At 49.1% G+C, this 26,838-nt stretch overlaps 1 protein-coding gene across 10 annotated transcripts in view; it reads left to right on the top strand.

Moving 5' to 3' along the window:
• The window catches only part of PTPRT (protein tyrosine phosphatase receptor type T), a 944,743-nt gene that overhangs the window by 870,648 nt on the left and 47,257 nt on the right, over nucleotides 1-26,838 (top strand). For 7 of the 10 annotated variants that reach the window (XR_012500633.1, XR_012500634.1, XR_012500631.1 and 4 more), the window contains 5 exons: nucleotides 3,993-4,080; nucleotides 16,706-16,782; nucleotides 22,413-22,449; nucleotides 23,802-23,899; nucleotides 26,190-26,249. Coding sequence is in view for 5 of the 10 variants with exons in the window: in XM_074347295.1 (XP_074203396.1) it covers nucleotides 3,993-4,080; nucleotides 16,706-16,782; nucleotides 22,413-22,449; nucleotides 23,802-23,899; nucleotides 26,190-26,249 (360 nt within the window). In the remaining 5 variants the exon portion in view is untranslated. The remainder of the gene's footprint in view (nucleotides 1-3,992; nucleotides 4,081-16,705; nucleotides 16,783-22,412; nucleotides 22,450-23,801; nucleotides 23,900-26,189; nucleotides 26,250-26,838) is intronic. The other 3 variants (XR_012500632.1, XM_074347294.1, XM_074347293.1) reach the window with 1 other exon arrangement.

The raw sequence follows: 26,838 nt of genomic DNA, 5'->3' as shown, positions 1-26,838 counted from the left end.
CCCATCACCAGGTTGGAAGACAGGACACTCAGATTATCAGATGTGACGGAGTCTATCTACCGATAGAAGTGACTGACTAACTGGGGACGCAGTGGGATAGTGGGGAGGTAAGTGGAGAATGTTTCACAAAAGAGAAGATGCTTGGACTGGGTTTTGAAGGATATGTAGGAGTTTACCAGGCAGACTCAGGTGGAAGAGAATTTCAGGCAGAGGAAACAGTATATATAGTCAGTCTCAGAAGTTTGTAACACCTAAAATTGTCTGTGGCATTGCATTTAGGGGCTAATCATTGGAATATTGGTTTAAGGGCAAGGAATGAGTCTGGAGGGACATGTAGGGTGAAATCATTAAGGACCTTGTATTAAAGAGTTTAGAATTTATCCCTGAAGCCAACAGCAAAGGGAGTAACTGGGTCCTGTTCGCACTTTAGAAAGATCTCTCTGATCACAGAGGAGAATGGATTGGAGGGGACAAAACCGAAGCACGAGAAACCAATGAGGAGACTTGTGGGAAAGTGTTTCTCCAGGTAAATTCACTGTTTGCAAGAATCATGGCTGCACATTAGAATCACCCAGGGAACTTAAAGCACTACTGACGGCTGGGTCCCTTAGACTCCGATTAATAGTCTAGGGTAGGGCCATGGCTTTGGAAGTTTTAAAGCTTTCCCCAGAAAAGCTTCAGCCGTTACAAAACCTTAAGCTAACTGTAACCTGGACCCTGGTGCAGAGTGGGTAGCCAACAGATTTTTTTTCTGGAAAAATTAGTATGAAAATATTCAGAGTCTCCTATTCTTGTTTTCACACCACTTTGCGGTGGACATGATTAGAAGAACAGCTGACTTTTATTACATAGGGTTTCAGATGGAAATTCCATCCCCTAGAATATTAGCTTAAACATCAGGAAGTCCAGTCCTACCCCTGAGACAAGCCCACCCAACCCCGGCAGAGAAGCAGGAATATATAGGCCTGGCCAGTGGCCGAGAGAGCCAGAGCTACCCGGCTGGGGTGAGAGCTTGAGGCCAAGGGCTGGAACCCGAGTTCTGAGAGTTACCTGCAAAAGCAAGACGCATTTGCAGCCTACAGATGGCCTGCTCTGGTGCAGGAGGGCTGCAGCGTGATGGGCAGTTACAATGGGGAGTAAGGAGGGGACGGGGGGCAGAAAAAGAGTCAAGCCCTCCGTCTGCAGAACAAGCGCCTCCCTGTCTCCACAGCACTTTACAAGCTCAGATTCAGGGCAGAGCCTGGACCTGTTTTCCTTCTCCTCCAGAGTGCCAGCCTAAGGGTTTCTGAAACACGTGAAGAACAAAGTGCTGATCAGTTAATAACTGGGAAGGCACTCTGTTACCCCAGCTAAAACCCTGGGCAAAACTAAGTTGGAGAACCAGGCAAGGACCTCCCAACCCCATCTCCGTTCAATCAGGAATAGCCAGGTAGCAGGATGGCCATCAATTCTGCCTCCCCACCCACCGTGCGAGGTTGAGGATCACGGTCGTGCTCCTAGGAAAAAGGGCAGCACACTGCAGCCACAGGCTGAATCCAGGCCAGCACCTCTGCTTCTCCCGGAACACAGCCACGCCCTATTGTCTGCACTGTGCCCATGACTGCGTTCACTCTGCAGCAGGGGAGTTGGGTATAAGTAGCTGCAACAGGGACCGTGTGACCTATGGAACCCATAATGCCTACTAGCTCATTACAGAAAAGGTTTGCAAGTCCCTGCTCTAGAAGAAGACCCACCCAAAGTGGCTTGGAAGATGCATGGGAGACCGGAAGCAAGGAAGGGGACATCACACGTGGTCTGGGGCTTGGAATAGACAGTGGTCCTGCCTGCCTGTAAAACATTGCCCACTGAATGGCTGAATTTCTGACCAATCAGGTTGCAGACTCCTCCTTGCTTAGGATAATGGACCTGGTGAGGAATAGGTGGGCAACGTCAAGGCTGGTGTATTCAGATGACTGGAAGCTCCTCTCCCCTGCACTGGCTGCAGGGAGCTGTATAGACTGAAGATGTTGCAAATTCGGTCTCAGAAGCAGTGCAGGGGCTGTGGGGAGGGCATCCGTTCTGTTCTGCCAGAGACAAGATGTGGTCTGACCTTCATGCTTCTGCAGCTGTTCTGAAGCTGTTCCTGTTCCCTTAAGTGCCCGCCTTCCTTCTCTGGGAAATAAGAGACTGCACCCTCCCCTATGTTTCCATAACACTTGGGTCCTAACTCTGTTCCGTCACTCCACGTGGTTGTTTACTTGTCTGTCTTCTCTTAAACTCATGAGCCCATTTCTTGCTTCCCTCTAGCTCTGACTCTGACCCTCTGTGTCCACTTTCCTACTCAGCACCTCAGCTTGGATGTTGAATAGTCATCTCAAACTTGGCTCACCCTGATGCAGTTGTTCTTATTGCTTGAACATGTTAAGAAGCAAGTACTGTGCATGGTTCTGAGCACTTTGTGTATCCAAAACACAACCCTTAGCTCCTGCTCCCCTAAACCTGTTTCTCCCCATCTGCTTCTTCTCCACCTCAGTCAAAGACAAGACTCTCCACTCAGTTCTTCAGACCGACAGCCTGGGAGTCAGCCTTTGTCCCTCTCTGTCCTCCATAGTCCATGTGCACAGTAGGTGTGTTGTGCCCTGCCCACATCTCCCCTACACTCGCTGGTCCTGTGTATGCCCACCCTTCCTTCTGGAAGCGCCTGTGACTTTTTGCTGGAGGACTTCCTGAAGACAAAAGACATATGCATGCCTTGCCTGCAGAGCATGACGGAAGGCCAGGGATTACCTAAGAGTTGTCCTCAACCAATGACAGATGGGAACTGGAGGGTAAACACCCCAACTCCCTTCTCCTTCCTGGGGGATCACTCTGAGGCACGAGATGGGCCTATGGGATTAAGCCCCAGGTGCAGTGGTGCCTTGTTCATTGATGGCTTACCTCCCTGGCTTGTCTGACACTTCCCACTCTCCCACCCATGCTCCTTATGATTACCTCCCAAATAAATCTCATACCAGAATCCTTGTCTCTGAGTCTGCTTCTGTGGGGAGACCAAAACCTACAATATTCAACTGAACATGCTGCAAATAATCACTTCTCACTACTTCCACTGCCACCATCCTGGTACAAGGTACCATGATCTCTTGCCTGGACTATTGCAATGACTTCTTAACTGCTCTCCCCTCTTCCTCCCCATACATGAGCCAGAATGCGCTTTATAGAATGTGAAATGAATCAGCTAACTGCCCTGCTCAAAACCCTCTCATGTTTTCCCATCACACCTAGAATAATGCCCGACTCGCCGCTCATGACCACAGTGCATATGCGCCCTGAACTCTCCCTGTCTCTCTAAACGCTCTTGTCCCCGCTTTCTCCCACCCTCGTCCTTGAACAGGGTCGTTTGGTCACCACCTTGGCACCCACTGTTCTCTCTGCCTGGAAAACGCTTCCTGCTTTTCTCGGCGTGACTGGCTTTTTCACCTCATGAAGGAATTAGATTAAGTGTTGCCTTCTCAGAGAAGCCCTCCCAGCCTGTGCATTCCAAAATAACTCTTGTCACTCCCTCTCCACTCTGCTTTTTTTCTTCAGAGCGTTTCCCACTATTTAAAATTACATATGTTTGCTTATTCATTTGCTGCATCGGCCAGTCGACTGGAAGCTCAAGGGGGATTTTTGTCTATTTCTCTGTATTCCGAGTGCCTAGAATAGCACCAAACACACATTCTCCAAGTGAAAGGACTCAAATATCCTTCAAGTGAACAAATGAACAAATGACGCCCCTACTGGAGATTTGAGCTCATGATACACAAAAGACGTCAATAACATTTGAGCTCGTGAACAAGTGAGTAAGTCAGGGAGGCACCGAGTCTGTGTTCTTCCCAGGCCCCATCCAACAACACACAGCCTTTATACCGTGTCACCCCTCACAGTGGGTCTCATTTTCCCTGTTGGCTTGTCTACACTCAGATTAAGCTCCTGTCTCAAGCCAGACTGATCACTCTGTCGTTTCTATTTAGGCCTTACCGGAGGGGCAGACAGCTTCGTGGGACACAGCCAAAGAGGACGAAAACCGCAACAAGAATCGATACGGCAACATCATATCCTGTAAGTGTCCCTCTGGTGGGGGTGGGGGGAGGCGCCAGGCTTTGGGAACATGGACAGAAAGAAGCTAGCACTCTTAGTCACCTGGAATCCGCTACCAAATAATCCTTGATGTTTCCAGCCTTGGGTCCACTTGCTAAGCTCGGAGTTCTAGCTCAGCCTCCCTGACAGACCTGGCCCGGATGACAGTGCGTGGCTGATCTCAGCCAGAGGGAGTAGGCAGAGACCTGGGTCCAGGTGGTGTAGATGCAGGAACCCTCTGAAGGCTGGGTCTTGCCTGGGGTTGCCCACTCAAGAATCCCTCAGGTCGGGGAGAAGCCCCAGCCTCAAGGGTGTTCCCAGCAGGCCCTCTGTGCAAAATATTGTCTTGGCAGCAAGTTGGGGTGGGGAGCAAGGTTCTGCCCATGAATACCTAGGTGAGAGAATAATGCTATTTCAGGAAGGTGGAGTCCCAGGCAAGGACTGATGCTCAGATGGAACCAGAAACTCTGGCCTAAGTCTGAGGGTTTGGGAGGCAGCCAGCTCGGGGCTCAAAGGAGCCCAAGGTTACTCTGTTCACACAAAAGGCAGGGCTGAGCGCATCACGACTTCTGCCGGCCCCCACTGCTAGTGGGGGCAGGGCTCTCCGGTGGGTGCCTGCCGCTCAGGGCGTACCTGGGCACAGGTGTTTGGTGGCACTGTGCCCACAGGAGGAAAGCATGTTTTGTGTGGACCTGGGGGAGGCATGGAAGGACGTTGCCTTTTGCTCAGCAGTGAGCTTTAGCGTTCCTAGAGGCACCCCTAGGTGTGTGATTTGATGAAGGCAGTGTGGCGGAGCAGCTAGAGCCCTCTGGAGTCAGAATTCCTGGGCTTCTGTCCCAGCTGCAGGGTCCTGGGCAGTTTACCTGACCTCTCTGAGTTTCAGTTTTCTTGCCTTTGAAATGATGAAAAGAATAGAGATAGGATGGTTGAAAAAGGTACAGAAAACCTTTAGCACAGTACCTGGCCTGTTCCTCGTAGCCCTAGAGCTACTTTCTCAGGGTCGCTGCTGAGCGGTGTAGATCCACCATTCCTCCTTATTTTAAGTAAAATTTGCTGAATACCCACGTGGGGACATGGAATAAGCCAGGCTGGGGCATGGAGGCATCATCCGATGTCCATTTCGGAAGAATCACCAGGGCAGCTCTTTGGGAGGGTAGATTCGATTAGGAGAGACTGGAGGCAGAGGGACCCAATTAGGAGACTACTGCAATGGTCCTAGCGAGGGACAAAGGCAGTGACAATGCTTGTCTGTGACTGTGCATGATATTTAGTGCTGGCAGGAGAGGGAGAGAGAGACTGCCGTGGAAGTGCAAACCACACACAGGTCACACACAAGGACGGTCACTTCCAAATATTGGTGAGCACAGCCGTCAAAGCAACATGAATACAGAGAGGGCAGAGTTGCCTCATACAAAATGCTGAGCACACATTCTGATTAGAACCAGAGTCTACAACAGCCTCTGTCTGCCGTGGTGCAGCCAACCTGGACCTTTTGACATCTCACCCATTGGGTATTAAGCATCCCTTGGTCTCAGTTCAGCCAAAAAGAAAGAAAGAAATCCTAGATAATGAATCATTTCCAGCACAGTTCAGTATTTTGTTTTGTTTTCTTTGTCTAGACATTGCCTAAGAAAAAGCTTGGAGGAAGAAAGCGTAAGATACAGGCAGCTTATAAGGAAGAAAGAGGCAGAAGTTTTAGCTTAGCTGTTTCCTGTGCTGATTTAGAAATCAGCTGTGAATGGTAGAACTAATCAGAGAACATTTATAATTTGTCTTTTGGAAGAGAGTAATGCAGACAGTGGGATTTCCTGCAAGTGAAGTGTTGGCAAGAGATGTTCAAACAATCAGGAAATGTGTGTTAAGACCTAGGATGCATGGGCCCTGTGCCAGGCACTGGGACACTCAGTCTCGGCTACCAGGGAGCCCACATTCTGGACACAAGTTCTGCTCGCTCTCACCATCCTCTGCTCCAGCAGCACGTGTGCCGTGGTGGTATGGTACCTCACCCTGAAATATCTGGTCCCTTGTCTGTTCCCCCATAGGGTGGTGAATTCAGATGGGGTCCACTAAATTATTGGCTGTAAGACCACGTGTGACCTGTCTAAACCTTAGTCTTCTCTCTGTAAAATGGGTACAATGATGAAATATTATAATAGAATATAATAATAGGAAAAAAAGAAAAAGGAAATACAGTAAAATACAGTAAAAAAAAAAATAGAATACAGTCAAGAGACCCTGCCTCCCTGAGAGACAAGGGTATCTGGGCTGGGCCAGGTGTCTGGTCCAAAGCCTGAGGGGCCAAGGATGAGAGTCCAAACTCTATCTTGCCGGACCTCCCGCTGCAAACCCTCTGTGCTCAGTCCCCTTGCCCAAGCCATCATCAGATCTCCCCTGGCCTCTGCCCTTCCTGGTTGTTCCACATCTAATCTGGCCCCCAAACTTAAACCTATCTGATCTCTGATAGAAGCCACAGAGACCTCCTCAAACTATGAATTGAATCATGTCACCATCTTCCAGAAGGCCTTTCAAATGGCTTCCTTCACTGTTGAGCCCTTCTTATCCAGAGGCCCTCAGCCACCTCTCCAGTCTCACTTCACACTGTGTCCTCTCCGTGAAGCCCCAGTGGCCCTTATTCAGGACCTTGAACTTCCCATGCTCATCCATGACACAGGGCCTTTGCACATTCCCGTCTCTCTATCAATGTGCCTTTCCCTCCTCTCTTTGCTCTGCTAAGTTCTACTCATTCTTCCAGTCTTAGTTTAGGCACCACTTCTCAGAGAATTCTTCTGACCGTTCAAGTCTTGTCAAAACCCCCTTGTTCACTCCGAGAGCACAGTGCATGTCTTCTCCTTAGTTCTCGTCATTGTTGTGACTTGAGAGGCACGTGGGTGACTATCTGTTGGCTGCCTGACCTGACCAGGACAGATGCCCTGTGACAGGGCCCAGACTCTCTTGCGCTCCATGTCCCCGCACCTGGCACATGGCTGGTGCTCCGTAAACTGGACTACGTGTTGGAAAGCACAGACTCTCTGTAAGACCCTGAAGGACTGGAGCTGTGAGTTTCTCCCCCAAAATAGAGAGCACCCAGAAAGGACGGATGGAGGAAGGCTGGATCATGATGACACTAGGTACAGTGATATTCCAGTAAGGAAGGAACACTGAGCCTGAATGACGAGGGTGGAGCTGGGACGCGAGGGGAGAAGGGACACTCTTATCCCCTCTGGAAGCCACGTCTGAGAAGGCAGGATTCCGGGTGGCAGGAAGAACAGTGAAGGGGATTAGACTTCATTACAGAGGGGAAGAAGCTGCTGTCGGTGTCCTACCTCCACCCCATGGCCCCACCGCCTCCTCGTGCGGTAACAGCTGCTGGCATCTGGGGCCGAGACTAGAGTGAGGTGGGCAACATGCCCCGAGTGCACTGTCCAAGGGGCTGCTCACTGTCAGCTGTGGACCCTGCGCCTGCCTGACTCTGAGAGCAAGCAATTCCTTAAAGTGTGTGCCCTGCGCCTCACTGGTTTCACCCAAGTCTTGCCCCATCTGCATCTCTTTGCCTGAGGACTGTCTCCAAAGCGGGGGCAGGATGCTCCAGTCTCTCTTGGACCATGAAGTAACCCAGCACCTCACCCCCACCCCTGTACCTTTCTCCAGAGTTCCCATGGGGGGGTAGGCTGCAGCTTCCATGGTGATAATGGACTTGGAAACGCACCCTTTCTGGGCTGCCTTCTCTTGGCTGTCTCCCCCAACCCCCTACTCTCCTCCTGTTGTCCCCTTCTCTTCCTCTATAAACTGCTTGTGCTGGGATCCTCATCCTCTGGGGAAACCCACACAGAAGCAGAGGGAATTCAGACACCTGATGACACCACCTTGATGGGTTTAAAGAAGCCAAAATCTCCTTTCTAATTGAAAGGTCAGTAATTCTGCAGCCAGCCCGGTCTGCTCTCAGTACTGAGAGGGGACAGTGCCAAGGAAACCAGTGCATCCAAAAGAGGTACAAGACATGGAGGGGAACCAAGAAAGGAAGAAAAAAGTCCTGGAATTGAAATGAAAAAAGGAAAAGAGAAACAGCCCCAGGAAGGGAAAGTGTCCCTGCCCGTGTGTGTGTCCCTCCCAGAGGCAAAGTCTGCCCTGGCTTGATAAATAGAAATATTCTTGGCACAAGAAGAAAACCGGGTGTGATTAGCATCTTAAGGAACCCAGAGCACTGGAGGCCAGAGTGGAGGACAAAGGCCCAGGCCAGGGAGAACAGAGAAGATTAAAGGGAAGAGGAGGAGGGAGGGCACTGCCTGCAAAGGAAACAATGGAAGAGAAACCTTGGCTCAATAAGCTCTTTCTTCCAAATGATTCTGTTTAGAATTTAGTAATAGGGATGGCGGGGTTTCCAGGGAGCAGAAATGGAAGGAAGTGAAAGGGAAGGAAATGAATGGGGGGGACAGAACAAAGAGTTCTTTACTTTTAAGTAGCTCTGGGGCGTGGACTGTGGACAAGGGGCAATCTCAGGACTACCCGAGCATCCCCCACGTGGAAGTTCGAGAGGGTGCTTCCTGGAAGGAATTTACTCCAAGGAGAGGAAGTGATCTCAGGGGTGGCAGATTTTATCAAATGAGGCTCCCCTTCTGGAATCTGTCAGAGTCCCAGCAGGAAACAGACGGGGCTTTCAAATAGGGTGATTTGAGGATCATTTAATCAAGTGATTTTTTTTTTTTCAAAGATGTGAGCTGGGTGTAGGGAGACTGTAGGGAATAGTGCGGTCCCCTGGGGCTACGTGCTACACTCGGGTTGCAGAAGATTCAGTTAGAAGAGGTTCCCAGGACTCCGGAGAAAGATGGCCTGCCTGGAGGTGTGACCTTTAGTGGCACTGCAGCCAGCCCGCGGTGGCCCCAACAGAGGGAGCTGCAGGAATAAGCACCTCGATGGCACCCTCCCACCTCAGCCAGTCTGCTGCCTGTGCTTTGCTTTGGCTACACCCAGCCACAGCCAGAGGACAGGGACTGTAGACAGAGTCCAGTGGTTCTCAAAGTGTGGTCCCTGGAGCTCCTGGGAACTTGTTACAAAGGCTTATTATTGGGTCCCACCCAAGAGCTACCAAATCACACATTCTCGGCAGGGGTAGGGGTGGGGGGGGTGAGCAGCAATCTGTTTTTAAGCCCAGGATCATCTCCCAAATCAAGTCCTACAGTAAGTTCTGGTCGCAGTGTCTACCCCTGGAGGCAGCCAAATAAGAACCCTCCCTCCTTCCTCAGAAGGTCCCCTTAGTGGGCCGTGGGCTGGACGGCCTGCTTAGGATGAATCCATACATTCCACATCATATGGGCCACTGCCCCTCTAACTTTCTCTCAGCACTCTGCCGCTCTGTTTAAGCCCCCTCTCCGACCCCAAAGCTTTCGTCTCCTGGAGCAGCTCCTCACAGGGCCCTGCAGAAAGGAGCATGGAACTGGCAGAACAAGGAGGTGCACAGAATGTCGGGCTGTTTCCCTGTCATACCCGGGCCACCCTCGCTTGATAATGCTAATTCAATCAAGATTGAATGTGCAGACCTTTAGCTTCAATGGGATGCCCAGGCAGTCTCGGCAGAATTACCTGCCTCCTCCCTCTCCACTCGCACAAGATGATGGCATTAACATTTCCAATACTTCTAGGAAATGATTTTTCAGCTCCACAATTCATTGTAATGAGTCAAATCTCTTTTCTCTGAAAAATTGCTCCTTTTCTTTACCCTGCCCAGAAGACAGGAAGAAAGAACATCCCTGTATCCAAATCATAGTCTCTTCCCAGCCCCACCTCTCCGAGGTGATTCTCTCTTTAAGTGGATGTGACTGGAGAAGACTGACTTATTGGATTACCTTTGATGATGACGGAAGGGAGGAGAAATTGTGGTTTGTTCTGAGATTAGAGCTGTGCATGGGAGGAAACTGAGCCCTCTCCTCTGGCCGGGGACTGGAGGACACAATGGGATGGGACAGTGTCCGAGTCAGAACTGGCATGCAAGGCGTGTGGAGGCAGTGGGGCTTGGGATTCCAAGAGGGATAGGACCCTGCCACCCTATAAGGAAGCTCTCAACCTGACACCTTCCCCTAAGTTGTAAAACTTCTTAGAGCCCTGATTTTCTCATCCATAAAATGGGTTACTATGAGAATTAAATGGCATCGCACCCATAGAATAGTGCCTGGAACATCTTACGCACTCCACAAAGATAAATTTCTGTGCCTAACACCAGACACAGGTGGGTCTCTAGTCTCATGGCCCAATTCCAGTAAGATCTTTTGATCTTTCCCAAGGCAAAGTGAAGTGACTAGCCCAAGCACCTCTATGCTGAATAACTGAACATCGGTCTGTACATTCGAACTTGAGTCTGCATGTCAGAATCTCCCAGAGGGCTTGTTGAAATACAGATTGTTGGGCCTCGCTTCAGAGTGTCTGATTCAGCAGGTCTGGGCAAGGACTCAAGTGATTGCATTTCTAACACGTTCCCAGATGTCATTGAAGCTATTGGCCAAGGGACTACACTTTGAAAACCACTAGTCTAGAATAACAATAAAACTGAATTTACATTTTTGCATTGATTTCTTACTCTACACTAGGTGCTTTCATATCTTACCACTTTTAATCCTTGCAACAAGTCTGCAAAGGTAGATAGAGTTTTGATGTTATAGTTGGGTAAATTGAGGCTCGGGAAGCTAAGTCAGTTGCCCCAGGTGACAGACCTCAGGTCTGCCTTCAGAGCCTACCCAACCCCTTACCACTCTCCTGCAAAAGGCAGCAGTTAGCTGCCAATCTTGGGACAGCACAGGCTGGATCTGCAGATGGGGTAAGAGGTCAGCGGTGGGAAGAGGAAGAATTTGAGCACAGGATCCAAGCACACTATGCGACCCTTGTGCAGAGGAAAGAGCCTTGGGTCCCAAACCAGGTTATAAAATCAATTGTATGGCTAAAAGCAAGGGGCCCTGCCCTTTTCTGGTTCTCAGCCTTTCGGACACAAATATGAACTCATTTATTGAACCCCTGCTAGGTGCCACACACTCAGAAAATGTGAAGCATTGTGGGGTCTGGTCAGGCCTTGTTGTCTGTCAGTGGTGTCCCGAGGCTGATTCCTACCAGCCTGCAAGAGCTGATGGTTAAATTTTCAGGAATTTTGTGGGCTCCTTGATGCCATGTTGGTAGTGTGAAATCAGCCATGGCGGAAGTATTTATATCACAGGGATCAGCAGATGTTACAGATCAGGGCCCTTTTTCTTCCGGAGAGCTTTTACCAACATACCACTGGGCTTTGTCCTGAAACTACAAGGAATGGATTCCAGAGGGACAATGCTTCTGTTCCCCTAGACTTGTGTTCGGGGGCGTTCTCTGGGTCTGCACGTCTTTGCAGTTTTGTCTCCCCTCTGCCTGTGGCCACTAGTCCTCTCCTCCCCCCAAGCCAATGTCTGCCCCTCTCCCTCCTCAGCTGAGAGCCAGGTGGAGCCAGGCTCCTGCGCCTTCCTCTTACCTCACCTCAGAGGAGTTTGCATCTCCTCTGTGTGACTCCCCGCCCTGTCTTGAATATCAAACAGAGAGTAAAGGATTAGCTGTTTCTCAAGCTTGCAAAATGTAGATAGAGCATAATGAGCGTGCCAGGCTGCTTGTAAATTACTTTGTATAAACTCCTTCACATCGCCCGCTGCCCCGTCTCTCTCCATGTGCATGTGGATAAACACAATTCTTTATCCTTCTAATTATATAAAGGTAGAAGAAGAGGAGGACACAGAATAATATTCTGGTGGACCTGTAGCCTGAATTCTGCCCTTCGTTGAATACGCACAATAGATCTTTGCCTCTGCAGAAGGATGGATTTACATTTTGCACAGAAGGGCAAATGGGAAGCACTAAGTTTCCAACCGTCTCAGCCCTCAGCTCACTGCCTGCCTCACATCCAGCCCAGAGCCACCATTTATTAAGCACCTGCTGCATACCAGGCACTGTCCTCACACTTTTTTTAAAGAGTAGTTTTAGGTTCAGAAACATTGAGCGGAATGTCCAGAGAGTTCCCGTAGACCCCTACTCACATTCAGTTCCCCTATTATTAACGTCTTGCTTCAGCGTGATACGTTTATTACAACGGATAGGCCGGTGCTGCTCCATTAGTGTTAGCTGAAGTCCACATTGGCATCCACTCAGTGTTGTGCAGTTCTGGAGGATTTTTTAATGACATGTATGCACCGTTACAGTGTCCTGTGGAAGTTTCACTGCCCTAAACTCCCTTGCGCTCCCCCTCTTCATCCCTCCCGCTCCGCATGCTCGGCAGCCACTGATCTTTTTCCTGCCTCCACAATTTTGCCTTTTCTACAATGCCACAGGGTTGGAATCATACACTATGAAGTCTTTCAGACTGCCTTTTTTTCACTTAGCAGTATGCATTCATGTTTCCTCCATGCCTTTTCATGGCTTGAGAACTCATTTCTTTATATTCCCAAAGAATATTCCATTTTATGGATGTACCACAACTTGTTTATCCATTCACCTGTTGAAGAACGTCTTGGTTCTTTTTAAGTTTTGGCAATTGTTAGTAGAGTTGCTATGAACATTCATGTGTAGGTTTTTTTGTGGACATAAATTTCAACTCATTTGGGTAAATACCAGAGACAGCAATTGCTGGATCATATGATAAAAGGATGTTTCATTTTGGAAGAAATTGCCAGATTGTCTTCCAAAGTGGCTGGACCATTTGGCTTTCCCATCAGCAATGAATGAGGATTCCTGTTGCTCCACATACTTGCCAGCATTTGGTCTTGTCAGTGTTCCGGATTTTGGCCGTTCTATTTGATGTGTAGTGGTGTCTTCTTCTTGTTTTAATTTGCAGCTCCCTAATGACGTATGATATTGAACATCTTTTCATATGCTTATTTGCCATCTGTGTATCTTTTTTGGTGAGGTGTCTGTTCAGATCTTTTGCCCATTTTTTTAATTGGATTGTTCTCTTATTGTTGCATTTTCAGAGTTCTTTATATACTGTGCATACCAAGTCCTTTATCAGATATGTGGTTTTCAAATACTTTCTCCCAGTCTGTGGCTTGTCTTTTCATTCTCTTAATGTCCTCACCCCTTTCATGCCTACGTTTTCTCGTTTAATCCTCCCAACATTTTGTGAACTATGTAGTACTGAGCTATACAGCATTTTGCTAAGGAACCCAAGGCTAAGAGAGATCAGTTGACTTGCTAAGTGATGGAGCTAAGCGTCGAACCCAGATCTGACCTATAGCTTCAGACCTCACATCACCAGAATATCCTACTTGCCGCAGGTTATCCCATATGGGAATAACTCTTGAGCATTTTGTACTAAAGTACCTCTCGCAGTCTCAGGGAATAGTCTCTACTGGGATGCCCTGCAGATCCCATCATGGTGACTTGCATCTAAGTGCCTGAACAGAGCATAGAACGTCTTCTACGATCTAACCCCCGCCGTCTCCTCTGCCTCTTCTCCCGCTGCTGGTCCCCTCCCACTCCATGTGCACAAGATGGGAAACTGTTTGCAGCTCCTCCAGGGTCTTTGCTCTCCTAAGATCTATGCTGTCACTTCTGCTGTTCTCTCTGATGGAAAGACCCTTCCTCTCTGTCCAGTGGTCAATTCCTCATTCACATATCACGTCACGAAGCCCTCTATTCCCCACTGTCTAGACCTTGAAATTCCACTTCTGTGTACAGTCTGCCTCCCTCACTATGCTGACAAGCCTTCTGAGTACTTTAAGAACACCTGCTTCGTCCCTTCAACAAGCCTGTACACAGTAGGTGCTCAGGGCATGTGTTCTTAATGAACGGATGAAGGGGTGATGCTGGCAGAGGCCATTATCTGATGGTAAGAGGCACCTCTCATCTTTAAGAATACTTAACTAAAATAAATAAGTTTGTTTCTTTTTGTTTCCTTAGTTAATCATGTTTGCTTTCAGATTTTAAATTTCATTTTTTTTATTAAAGGAATTCCCTTTCAACATTTTAAGCCAGTACCTCTGTTTCTGATGCTAGAGACCCCAGGGGCAAGCATAACAATAAATAAAAGAAATTTTTGAATCAATAAGTTATTAGTGAGACCAATGAGTGAAAACACATTATGCACTTTCACTTTTTTGCGGCTTACAGTTTTTGTAACCTGCTGGTAACAAGGCTGACGAGTCTGAGCAGCTCAGAGTCAGATGCGAGGCCTTGCGTGCATGCCTGCTTGGTGGACGTCCCCCAGAAAGTTCCACTGTCTGGGGCTAGAAGACTGCAGGAGCTGGGGACCAGCTATTTGCACAGACTCCAGGAGTAGTGCTTGGGAGATGCTAGAAGTCCAAGGACAGCACATCACGTGAATGGAGCGGGGGAATCAGGGTCACATTGTCCTGGGATAGAATCCCAGCTCTGTCGCTTGCAGGCCGGGTGACCTTGGAAACTTGCTTAACCTCTCAGAGCCCCAGGATCTTCATCTGTGAAATGGGAAGAATAAAAATACTAAATCATCATGGTATGATTATAATGATCTACAGAGCTCTTTGGAGGAATAAGGGATGGAGTGAGGTGATGTAAAGCCTCTGGTGTCTACCATGAATTCCATGAAGATTAGCTTCAGACTCCTTCCCCACCTCACACCCCAGCACCCACCCACCAGAAGGGCTGACTTAGACATTCCACCTACTCCTTCTGGTTGCCTCCACTGAACTCTTCCCCACGGGGAGTAAGAAAAGTGGCATCCAGCATAACTCAGAATCTAACACAGTGCCTGGCTCAGTGGGTAGTTTGAATTAATTACTTGGTTCAGTAATTAATGGATATGGGGCAGTTTCCTGTCCATCCTTGGACCCATTCCTTGCCTTCTCCTGCTCCACCTTCCGCCATAGGGAACTGACCCCTGCAGGTTGCACTTCTCAGTCTCTCTTGTCAGCTGGCTTCTGGCTGGGTTTGGCCAATAATATGCATTGGTAGGGGATCGGAAGGCAGGAGAAAAGAAGCCAGGGTATTTCTGCCCCTCTGTCCTGATTGATCACGCACTTCTTTAGCAGTGAGGGAGACTCTTCCTTCCCCCAGCTCCCACCAGAGAGGCCCACTGCAGCACCAGTTTCCACAGGTGGCCCCCGCTCCTGAGCTCTGATACCCTCGCTTCCTCCCTCTCTCCCATGGTCCCTGGGGAGGCAGTGTCTTCTTGTTGGTGTTTATCTCTGTAGAGTTACTTCACCCTCCTCTATTTGGCCTCTCAGCTCTTCCACCACCCAGGTAAGCACTTCTCTGTCATTAATTCCCTCTGCTGTGTACCCTTGAAGTGCTTTCTAGTATCCTGCTTAAAAAAGACCCCTCTTGGGAATCAGGAGTATCTGATCAGAGTTAAGAGAACCCCACTCTGCCAGGCTCCACCATCCCCTGGCCATGTGGCCAGTCAGTCCTTGGGAGCCTCAGTGTCCTCATTTGTAACCAAGGTTAACAGCACCCAACCTGCTTCTCTCCCAGGATCACTGTGAGAGTCCAATGAGATAATGCATTCCTATATTCACAGAGTGCTTACTGAGCACCTGCCTCATGTGGGTGCAGACGATGGAACAGGGAACAAGACAGATGATGTCCCTGTTCTTGGGGGATTCCAGCTAGTAGTAGTCGAGGTGCTTATAAACTGCCAAATTCTGGATGTGTTAACAGGATGAGCTGACCCAACTGCCTTGGTCCCCATAGACCCTCAGGGATACCCAGAGTTCTCCAGTCCTGCCCTAGAATAAAGTGGACTGGCCAGTGGATGCAGTGACATGCGGTAACAGCCAGCTGAGCCCTTCCCCGCACCAGTGCCAACCTGGGTGTTCTGTTTGCGTGTGTCTGTTAGCGTGTCAGAGCTCACTTTAATTAATTGTAAAGGATTAGCCTGATCCTTCAGCTGTACTAGGTGGTTTTTCTTTTTGTAATGGTTTTTATTTGGTGTTATTTGAAGCAAGCGTGCCATTGACTAAAGCCTGCAAATCTTGTTTATGCCTAGATTGTGTTTGGAGTGGTATTCTCCGTGATACGATTTTTAGCTATTGATGACCTCTTTTATAATAATTTAGTCAGCTTCACTTGAATGATAGTATTGATAACAACATGTAGCCAACAATCTATTTGCAACAGTACTCCAAGAGGAAAAAGGAAAGCAGTATGTGCACACGTGGAAAATAGGTAAATTTGCTGGTTTTAAGCAGGCATGAAAATAGAGCATATTAATTCTGATCCAACACTTCTCATTTCCCTGGGTGTTTCCATGTGGTCTCTCCTGCATTGTCCTCTGGAGAAGGTATTTCTATCCCCATTTTAATGACAAAATCACTGCTATGTAAAGAAGTAGATGACTCTCCCTGGTAGGTAATGACAGCATAAAAATCCGAAGGTCAGGAGGGAAAAAGAGAAGAGACGTAGACAGGTCCTTTTTGAAGCATAGTGATCTCCCGGAACCTCAGCTTCCTCATCTGTAAATGGTGATAAAACCTGAGGGGGGTGGTAGGAGTTGAACAAGAGAGCGTGTGTGTCAGTAGCATGGTGCCCGGTTTGCAGCGACTGAGAAGTGGTAGCTCGGAAGCAGGGCAGGGCCGGCTCCTCACCCACAAGCCTCTTATCACCCAGCCCCTTGTTTTCTGCTCTCTTGCTGCAGATGACCATTCTCGAGTGAGGCTGCTGGTGCTGGATGGAGACCCACACTCCGACTACATCAACGCCAACTACATTGATGTAAGGGTCTCTGTGGGGCTGGGATGCAGGGCTCCGGGGTTGGCTGCGGCTGGCTCAAGGTCTGGGCCTGTCCCAGTTTGCTCCCCTGGAAAGTGGCGCTCCCAGAACACGTCCAGGGAGTCTGGCTCTTGCCTGATTTGTGTAATTAGTTCTAACCCAAGTTGATTACCCATCTAAAGCTGCATCCTCTTTCAGGCTGGCTGGGGTAGCCTGCTCTGCAGGACCCCTGGACTGTCAGTCTTATTCATTCACCCATTGATTCATTTGTGTGTGTGTCTGTTTATCCATTCATTCATTCCTTTGAAGGTACGGCCATTTATGCAACAAAAACTTGAGAGTTCCTCCTGTATGTTAGGTGCTATGGGAACCATAATGCTAAAACTGCCACGGTCTCTACCCTCTATAACCTTAGCAGGAAGATAAGCCACACACATCAATAATTCCAGGGCAAACTAGAAAGTGGTGAGTGTCATAAGTTCAGATAAAATGCTCCAGGGATTCAGAGCGCGGTGGGGGGAAGTCACTCTTCCATCAGGAATGCAAAGTGTGATGTGGAGCAAAACTTCAAGCGCAGGTAGAATTTAAAATCAAAGAGGAGGAAGACGAGCCTCTGGCCAAAGAACAGCACAAGCCGAGATGCAGCACGGGGTGCCGAGCTGCTCAGTTTGAGGGGAGCAGAGCCTCTGTAATGGGAATAGTGGAAAATGAGGTTGGAGCTGGATCACTGATAGTTTTGATCAAAAGTAGGAAGTCAGGCTTTATTTTGCAGGCAAGAGAAAGCTATTAAAAGTTTTGATCAAGGAGGCGAACGGTTCAGAGCTGAGCTTTGGGATGGTTTATCTATTACCAATGGTAAGAAAGAGGAGAGAGAAGGATTAAGACCCCCAATTAGGAAAGGGGCTGCTATGGTGTTCCAGAGAACACGGAGGAAGGGACTAAATACGCCAGGAGCCGAGAATGGCTGTACATGGAAGTGAGAGCATGTGCACAAGTGGAGCATGGCCGCTGGGACCAAAGAGCTGTCCCAGCACGGCCCGTGCAAGCCAGGCTCTGCAGGACCTCAGCTCAGAGCCCAAGGACCTTGACGGAAGGCTCAGAGATCTGCCTTGGTCCACTTGACCTCTAAGCGTTTTTATAGACAAGCGGTAAGATACTGTGGCATGCTTTTGAATTCCCCCTAATCTAGGCTGAGCCAGATGACTCATCGATTCAACAAATATTTATTGGGCCTTGTGTTAGGCATTTGCCTGTTTGCCCTCAGATCCATTCCTTATCCCTTGTCCTTCCCCATTCTGTCTTGTGTTGCTGGTATGATTTGGGGCGGGGGATGGAACGCAGGGAGGAGAGCAAGCTGACCCCTTCAAGGAAGGTGTGATGGGAGGTTGGAAGGTGAAAGGAAGGGAGGAGCCATTGTGTTTCTCCTCCTCTCTTGTTTCCTGGGATGGCAGCCCCAGCAGTGGCTACATCCTGTCTGTGACTCTGGCTTCCATCAGGCAGGACCACCGGAGTTCCAGCCTCGACAAGGTGGCCCCAGCTCTGGGACTCTGGCAGCTTCTTGTCTCCCATTATCCACTGGGTCTAGGGGTGACTGCAGCCCCCTGCTGTTGCTGATCTCTGGGTGGCCCCACCGTTCCCTGTTTCGCATCTCAGCTCCTCCATCACCTGTATAACCAACCGCCTATCCTGAATTCCCTCCGTCTGAAACATCTAGAGTGGTTTCTAGTTCCCTGGACCCTGGCTGACAACCTACATGTGGTCAGGAACTTGGAGGAGTCTTCAGTGGGGGTCAAAATAGACACAGCCTCGGTCACCAGGGCCCTTCCAGTAAAGTCCACAAGGAGATGGCCAGCTCTGAGCAGCCTAGTTCCAGCCTGGAGAAAGCACTCGAATCCTTCACCCATCACACCTTCACCCTTTCCCTCATGCATCTGGTGCTCATTTCCCAGACACTGAGCAGCTCCGCCACAGTGTGCTGGAAACACAGACCTTAAAAGGGACTCAGGTCTGGTAGGGGAGTCAGATAAGAAAAGAGACCCTCGAAGAGCAGGGGCTATGGGAACATAAAGGAAAATCAAAGCCTTGAGGTGGGAATGGGGTGCTCAGTGAAGCCTTCCTGGAGGAGGTGACATGGTGCATGCCTTAGCCAATGAGTGAAAGTCAGCCAGGCAAGAAGGACCCATAGAGCCTAAGAATTATGGATCGCCTCTAGTGTACCAGCATTACCTTAACTAGTACCACAACTCACAAAGTAAATGCCAATGACTGCCCATTTCCAGATGAGTAACCTGGGGCTCTCAAGGTTAGGTAAATTCTCCCGGATCACACTGCTAGGATGTAAAGAGGAGGGAGCAGGAGTCTGAGTCAGCGGGGCCTGCCCCACTGTGCCCTGCTGGCTTTCTGGTGTTAGTAACAACAGTAAAGCAATGACAACAGCCGTGGCTCTGACTGAGTCACTCTTGGGCCTTTGATGGGTGGTTTCAGATGAATCTGTTTATCGATACCCCCCTATAGCCCTCCAGGGTAGGTAACCACCCCCATTTTCCAGATAGGGAAGCTGAGGTTTAAAGAGATTGCAAAGCTTGTCCGAGACTTTGCTCAGGATCATACAGCTAGAATCTAGTTCTCTGCCCACCCAGGACACACCGCAGCCTTCTCCCCCTCTCTCTAAGAAGAAGGTCGTGCAGACGGGCCGGACGGCACTAGCTTTATGATCTCAGGTAAATTATGTGCTCGTTCTGATGTCTGTAAAACGGGAGAATGCCACACCACAAGGATGTGACAACTGATGTAAAGTATCTGGTTGTTCTACTGGGAAACAGAGGCTCACTCAGAGGGAGTTTAATAAGGGTAGGAACAGGATTAAGGGAAACTAACAACAAGGAGGTAGGGGTGCAGTAGCCCCAGGCTGGAGCCAGCAGGGAGCTCCAGGCTTAGGGAGGGGGAGGGCACTGCAAGGAGAGGGCCGCCTGTGAGGAGCCTGTGATGGAGAGTCAAAACCAACCCGTGGCCACCAGACAGGGAGAGACCTAAAAGAACATGCACTCCAACCTCCCCTTGGCCTCTGAGCTCCTGCCGCTGCTCCCCGTTGACCAAACCCAACCAGCAGCCAGAGGACACAGGGCCCAGGCTGTAGTCCATGCAGGTGAGCCTCCCGCGGGCACTGAGCGGAGCCCGGAAGGCAACAGAGTAAATGGAGGGACAGGAAGGCACCAAGCACAAGCACCTTCAGGCACCGTGTTATCCATGCAGTTTGGAGGACAGGGGAATCACATCAGGGTGAACCTACTATATACTCCAGCAAGGGCAAAACTCCTGGGGTCTCTGTGCGGATTCCTGGCAAGTCGCAGCCTAGGTAGCTGTCCATGGCTCACCTCTGTGCCCAGGTTCCCACCCGGCACTCCAAAGGGCCACCTGCCCGCACTAGAATCATTTTTCCATAGTTGGATTGTGACGATCCATTAAAACGACTCCATTTGGATAATGAGCTGGATGGGGCCAGCCCTGTCTACGCCTCCAGAGGCCCTGGTTCTGTGCCGTGTGAACCATCCCGCTGGCAGGTTTGTTTGCACACCCGAGAATGTATTGGCCACTTGAATCTGTTATAAATTACCAGTCTGGAAATAAATATCGTATCTGGGTCCCCAGTAAGTAACAGATGCATGAGTGCAGAATGAGATAAATGCGTTTTGGATGCAAACTTCTTTCCCATTGCTCACAGACAGATGGAGGCAGGCCCAGTGCTGGTTTGCAGTCGATCCGCGTGCTGTGTAGGTGGGACTTAAATGAACTCAAAGTTCTTTTAAGGTTAGGAAGTTTTCTGTACCAGCTCCTGGCAAATCCCCAGAGGAGCCCCAGTTGAGCAGTACATTTCCTTTTATCTCCATTGCTGAAGAGTCTTGCATTTAGAATGTTTTCTCTTCAGGGACTGTATGGGTTCTTGGAGGCCAGAGAGGGTCCCTGTCCTCGAATGCCACGCAGCACGCATGCACTCATTCGGTATGCATTCATCAAGGCTGATGGCCCAGGCCGACTCCTCCGTGCTAGGGACACAGCCATGAGCAAGCCTGTTACAGCCCTGCCCTGTTGGACCACACAGCCTACAAGGGACAAAGCCAGAATTCACACCCAGGCAGTTAAGTCCAAAGTCCACGCACATAGCCACCATGCTCTGCTGCCTTTCTAGTTGGTCTCTCAACGGCTTGTTTATTGGGCATTCGGTCTGAGTTTCACACTGTGCTAGGCTCCACAGAAAGTTTTTTTAAAACTTAGGAGGCAGTTGTTTGTCCTCAAGAAGCTGACAACCTCACTAGGAAGACAGGACCACTCGCAGAGTTTAGGTGGGGCTGTTGATTCCCGGCGGTTGATCCAACCATGCTAGCCATGACACTGGCCTTGGGCTGGCACTGACAATCAACCCAGGAACCCCTAGAATATGCCCAGTAATTAGAAAGCACCTTCTAAACAGTTACGGAGCAGGTGGAAGACTAAGAAATGCCCAGGAGACTCAGAAACGCATCTTTGAGTAGAGAGGAGACCTAGAACTTCAGAGATACCACATCTGTTTCTCCGTAATCCACACAGATGGCCATTCTGGTTTATTTCCCGAAGAAGAGGACCTTGAGGCAGCTTAGCCACCTCGACAGAATGGAAAGACTCATCATCGTTTAAGACAAACATAGGTGTTCATCAAACTTTTGGGCTTGTTTTCTTCTGAGATTGTTAACTCTAAAAGAGAGTCGATCTCAGGACCATCAACAAACTCCACCAACAGGCTCCATAATTGGCATCTGTATTTTTTAAATGTATCCATTCATTCATTCGTTTACTCACGGAGTTGTTCAGTAAAAACTAATTGTGTTCAGTGTTAACGTGCTAAATGGAGACCAGTCTCCAAAAGGTACACTTCTACCCAATATGGTACACTTCCTCTCTGTAACAAGATAGGGGGCCCTCGGTGTCTACCACCCAAAGGCAAAAGAAAGGGTCACCTTCAACCTTTCCCCAGTGGTGAGGGTTATGGGGCACCAGCAGGGCCTATCGAGGACTCTGAAATGCACAGGGAAATCAGAAAGTGGCTTTGTCCGTCTCCAGGTCACACCTACATGGGGTCCTCCCCAGGGAACGGGACTTCAGTTCCAAGCTCAGTCAGTGTGGCTTCCTTCCCAGTTTTCTTCCTCTGATTGTTACTCATGCAAGGAGCCAACAGTGCAATTGTTTTCTACTCTCGGGCGTCCTACCGGGCTTTGAACAATGCGCTGCCTGTAATCGTGGCTCCGGGAAGACTTGGTGGTGGCTGATGTCCCAAAGAAACCTGAAAATCCCTTCTCCATCTCTTTCTGGGTGCATGGGCACAACTGATGCCCAGCCAGTTTGGGCTCACATTCCAGGGCTCCAAAGCAAGCCTGTCTGGGCCCCTCCCAAGACACTCAGTAACTGCTATCACTTACTGGTTGACGAAGCGTTTTACCTGCAGTATCTTACTTAATCTTGCCACTTTTCTGGGAAATGTCTAAAGCTAGTCTCATTTTGCTTATGAGGAAGCCACGCCTTGAGAAGGATACTTATTCATATTGTGCTTTTTGAAAACTCAGACTGGAGGCCCCTCACTGTGCTTTTCTCCTGTTACCCAGGGGTACCATCGACCTAGGCACTACATCGCAACTCAAGGTAAGTGCCCTCCTCTTCCTCCAGAGGGCCCTTGCCTTGCACTGGAGGAGAGGAATGAGCTTCTGCTGGCAAAGAGGTTACATAGGAGCAGGGCTGGAGAGCCTGCAGGGGGCTAGAGACTGTTCATTTGTTTGTTTGGGAAGGAAGGTGGTGACAAGGTCAGTGATGGGGGGGGGTGTTAAGTGAGTGAGAGAGGAAGGAGGTGTCACCAGGAGATGATCAGGAGAGATGGCCCAGAGGGGCAGACCCAAAGCATCAGCCTCAGGCTTGTGCCATCAGTGTCCACCATCCAGAAGCGGAGCTGGTGTTACCTGATCTCCTCAGTGGGTGTGTGCCCAGGAGAGAGAGGCAGCCAGCTATCCTGGAAAGCCACTTACCAGGATGTTATCAGAAGGCTTAAAAATGACTGTACCTCTCAAACGGTTCTGGGAGGAAATCCTGTGGATAATTATGTATATGGATAGTAACGTATATAAAGATATTCTGTACAGTGTTATCTATAATAGGAAAAAGGTGAAAAGTCTTAAATGCCCGAACAATTGGTAGATTGGTTACAGTGTGATATTTCCACATTATGAAAAATTATGCAGCTATGAAAAAATGTCATGGTTGGTAAGAAATTTTAAGAGCATGGGAAAATACATATAATATATATATATAAAATGCTTATTACAGTAAATAAATACATATATGCATATATACACACACACACAGAAAAATGGCATTCAAAATTTTATATCAAATACACATATTACTCTTATAATTTTTAAAATGATGAAGGCCCTGGATATTGAAAGAGAAATTTCTAAGGAAATTGCTTTGGACTCTCAGATCCTATCTCCCATTTCTTGTCTATTTTTTTTCTCCTTTCTGTCCGGGCTCCAGACAAATGCATTTGTCAAGCTCAAAACTGGGCATCTTCTGTTTATGGTCTCCACATCTGGCCCCTGGCAGCTCCTCTGCCCTCCTACTCCCTCACCCCAATTTCCTTCCTCTTTCTCATTGAGGTTCTGGAGCCCAATTTTTGGAAACTCCCTGAAGCTGTATTATTAACCCCTAATACCAAGTGATGTGTCAGTGGGAAGGCGGGGCTGGAGGAAGGGGTCTGAGCAAGGGGAAGAAGAGAGGAAGCTGCGAGCATTTCCAGTGGGTGCTGCGGACCCTGCACTGGGGTGTGGCTTTTCTCTTGCACACTCTGACCTCACACGCCCCTGGCCCAGTCTCAGCTAGGATCCCATCAAGGATTGCTGACCTCACTCTTGCTCACCCATCTAGAGCCGATCAGTGGAGAGAAACAAGTCTCACTTTCTTGCAGTTGCAGTCTTTGACCCTGTCACCGTCTCTGTTGGCAGGTCCAATGCAGGAGACTGTAAAGGACTTCTGGAGAATGATCTGGCAGGAGAACTCAGCCAGCATCGTCATGGTCACAAACCTCGTGGAAGTGGGCAGGGTAAGCCCCTCCTGTGGCTACCTGGACAGAGGATGCTGGCATTGCACTCCCCGGTATCTCTCTGTTTCCAAGTGGCTCCTGTTCCACATTTCACCCTCACAGCAGCCTCCGAGGGAGGAGTCCTCACTCCTGTTTCACACTCCCCTTCCTCCACCCTCGCCCTCCGTTGATGACGTCATCTCACATGCTCGGAGGAAATTACAGCCATCAGACGTGAACACTCTCATCCTCACACCACAAAGCTGCATTCTACTTGTATCTACAACCATCTTCTCATTCCTCCCCTCTGTTACCAGACTGAACCATCAAAAAAGGGCTGTTTCTGTTGACCTTAAAAGGTAGAATATTGACTGTTTCTTATGGCTCATCCTAATATAATAGAAGTGACTCCTGTCCTTTCAAAGGCACTCCTAGTGCCTTGAATCACAGACAGAGTCCAAGAACTTCTCATTCTCCCCTTCTCACTTGGAAAGTCACTCTCTTCCTCATTGCTAGATTATTTCCCTCAGCAAACAGCCTGAGTGCCTTCTCCCTAAGAAACAGAAAGCAGGCAAACAAAAGGGATCCTCTTGTCCTTGCTTTTCTGCCAGACTCTGAAGACACACGCGGGCCCTGTGTCCTCCCTCTTGTTTTCTTCCACCCAACGTAGCTCCTCCCTCCATCCCACCGACAGTGGTACCGTCAGTATCCCCAGCATCCTTCATGTTGACAAATCCAACAGCCATTTCTCTCTTCTCATTGTACTCGACCTCCCAGCAGCATCTGACCCTTTGCTCCCTGACCTCTAAACCTTGATGTTCTTCACAGTTCAGACATTGGTCTCTCACTCTGCTCTATCTTGACGCACTCCTCTGTGGTCCTTAGCTACTCCCAGGGCTTAGAAAGAGGACTGCTCTTCCCAGCTTGCTCTTGCCTCCTTGGTACACTGGCATATGGATGGGTGGGCTTCTAGGTTGAAAGGCAGGGCGCACAGACACTAGAATCGAGAGGGCCTCTCTAACTTGTCTCATGAGCTAAGCACAGGGTGGGCAGGTAAGTTTTTGTTTTGGCAAGAACCAGATAACCCATTAAAATAGAGAGTCCTGGCCTCCCAGGCAACTGGAAGAGGGAGAATCTGGGCTGTCAGTCATAATTCAGCAAAGGGCTATGGCCATGTCATAGCCTAATAGGAATTTAGGTCTTGAAGATACTTTATCCTTGAGTCCACTCCTATTTAGTCGATTCCCCAGTTTTGCAGATGAGGAGACAGACTCAAAGGGGTGGAGTAGCTACCCAGAAGTCCCCCAGCCAGAACCTGGCCATGACCTGAGACTTTTGACTCGTGATTCCAGTGCTCATGATCCGTCCACTCAAGACTACTCCTCAGGGACTCGGACCCAGGGAGCAGCCACTGTGGACAAAAGGTCCAGCCCAGGGTTTAAGAATTCAGAGGCAAATCCCAGCCTGTTGTGTAACATATCTCACGTTGGAGACAGAATCCCTTGATGGGTGGGAGACAGAATCCCATGAATCTAGTTTGGATTTGGGGAGGGGACAGAAGAGCAGTCTTTTAATGGAACTCCTGCTAGGAGCCAAGCACTGTGCCAGACACTTCACTTTATATCACAGCAATTGTACGAGGCCATGTTCCGGGTAATTACTCACATGGCCTGGCTTTGCGCCCTGGCGCCATTCCTTACTAACAGTTGACCTTGGGCAATTTTCTTAGCCTTCTTGTGCTTCTGATTCCTCATCTGTAAAATGGGGCTAATAATACTATCTACTTCATCAGGTTATGGTGATAAGTCATTAAAATAATCCATGTAAAATATTATAGAACACTGAGCGAACAGGGCCAGACAGTGTGAGCAGTTATAAGCGATGGCTCTCATCATTAATAGGAAGCTGAGGCTCAGAGAGGTTTCAGCACCTTCTGGAAGCTACAGCTAAGAGTGTTAGAGCGAAGCAATGCATCCATTTGCCTCCAAAACCTGTTGCACTAAACCAGCATTTCCCTAAGTGGGTTCCATGGGATGCTAGTCTGCAGGATGCTTAGTGAGAAGAGGGTTCCACGGTTAAATACGTTTGGGAAACGCTGTGCGCTCTTTGCCCCTTTGGGAGAGTCGGAAACCACTTCAGCGGTACTAGCCCATTAAACGAGCTGAGTAGCCCTGCAGCAAAGCGGCTATTTAGCTTTGTTTAATCCAGCATTTCCCAAACTCATTTGACCACAAAACCTTTTTTGTTTTTGTTTCTTGTTTTTTTTTTTGTTTTTTGTTTCTTGTTTTTTTTTTTACCTAACACCTATTAGCACCCAGCGGGACACACTGTGGGAAATGCCACTCTAGGCCGTGCGGCGTCCCCCGGAATGGTAATGCTTTTGTTCTTTTAAGGGGAAAACAATGATCTCTTTTTCCTCCTGCGTTGGCATGTGACTCGGAGCCAAATGTGGGAGTGGCTTGTTCATGGTGTCTGCACCCACCCCCCGGGCAGAGAGCAGTTGCAAAGTCTTCCCTTTGAGCCCAGCACCTTCCATCCTTTTCCCAATGAGGAGTCTTCCTCCTTCCAGCCCACAAGTCCCACCTCGTAATGTTAATGCCCTCCTCCCGGCCACTTCTGCTTCCACTTCCTATTTGCCCCTCTTTACTCTCATCTCTGCTCCGCTGATACCACTCAGCTGCCCCAGCCCAACATCACAGAAAGAGGACTCAGCCAAAGGGAGAAAACTGGCCACGTGACCTTGGGCAAGTCACCAAACCTCCAGACTCGAGTATTATGTTCAACTGTGCGATGGGGATACCACCACCTGCCTATCTCACCCAGATCTATTTGATCACATAGCACGGTAATGGATTTGAAAGGTACAAGGAGCTCTGCCAAAGAAGGTACCTGCCACCAGCACTCCCCACGGCTCCAGTTCCTCCGGGAGTAAGCCCGTCCCTGTGTTTTGTCCACCCCTG

The sequence above is a fragment of the Camelus bactrianus genome, chromosome 19, assembly GCF_048773025.1.
Source record: "Camelus bactrianus isolate YW-2024 breed Bactrian camel chromosome 19, ASM4877302v1, whole genome shotgun sequence".
NCBI lineage: Eukaryota > Metazoa > Chordata > Mammalia > Artiodactyla > Camelidae > Camelus > Camelus bactrianus.
Note: the sequence above shows the minus strand (reverse complement) of the source record. Positions and strands in the feature narration are given on the sequence as shown.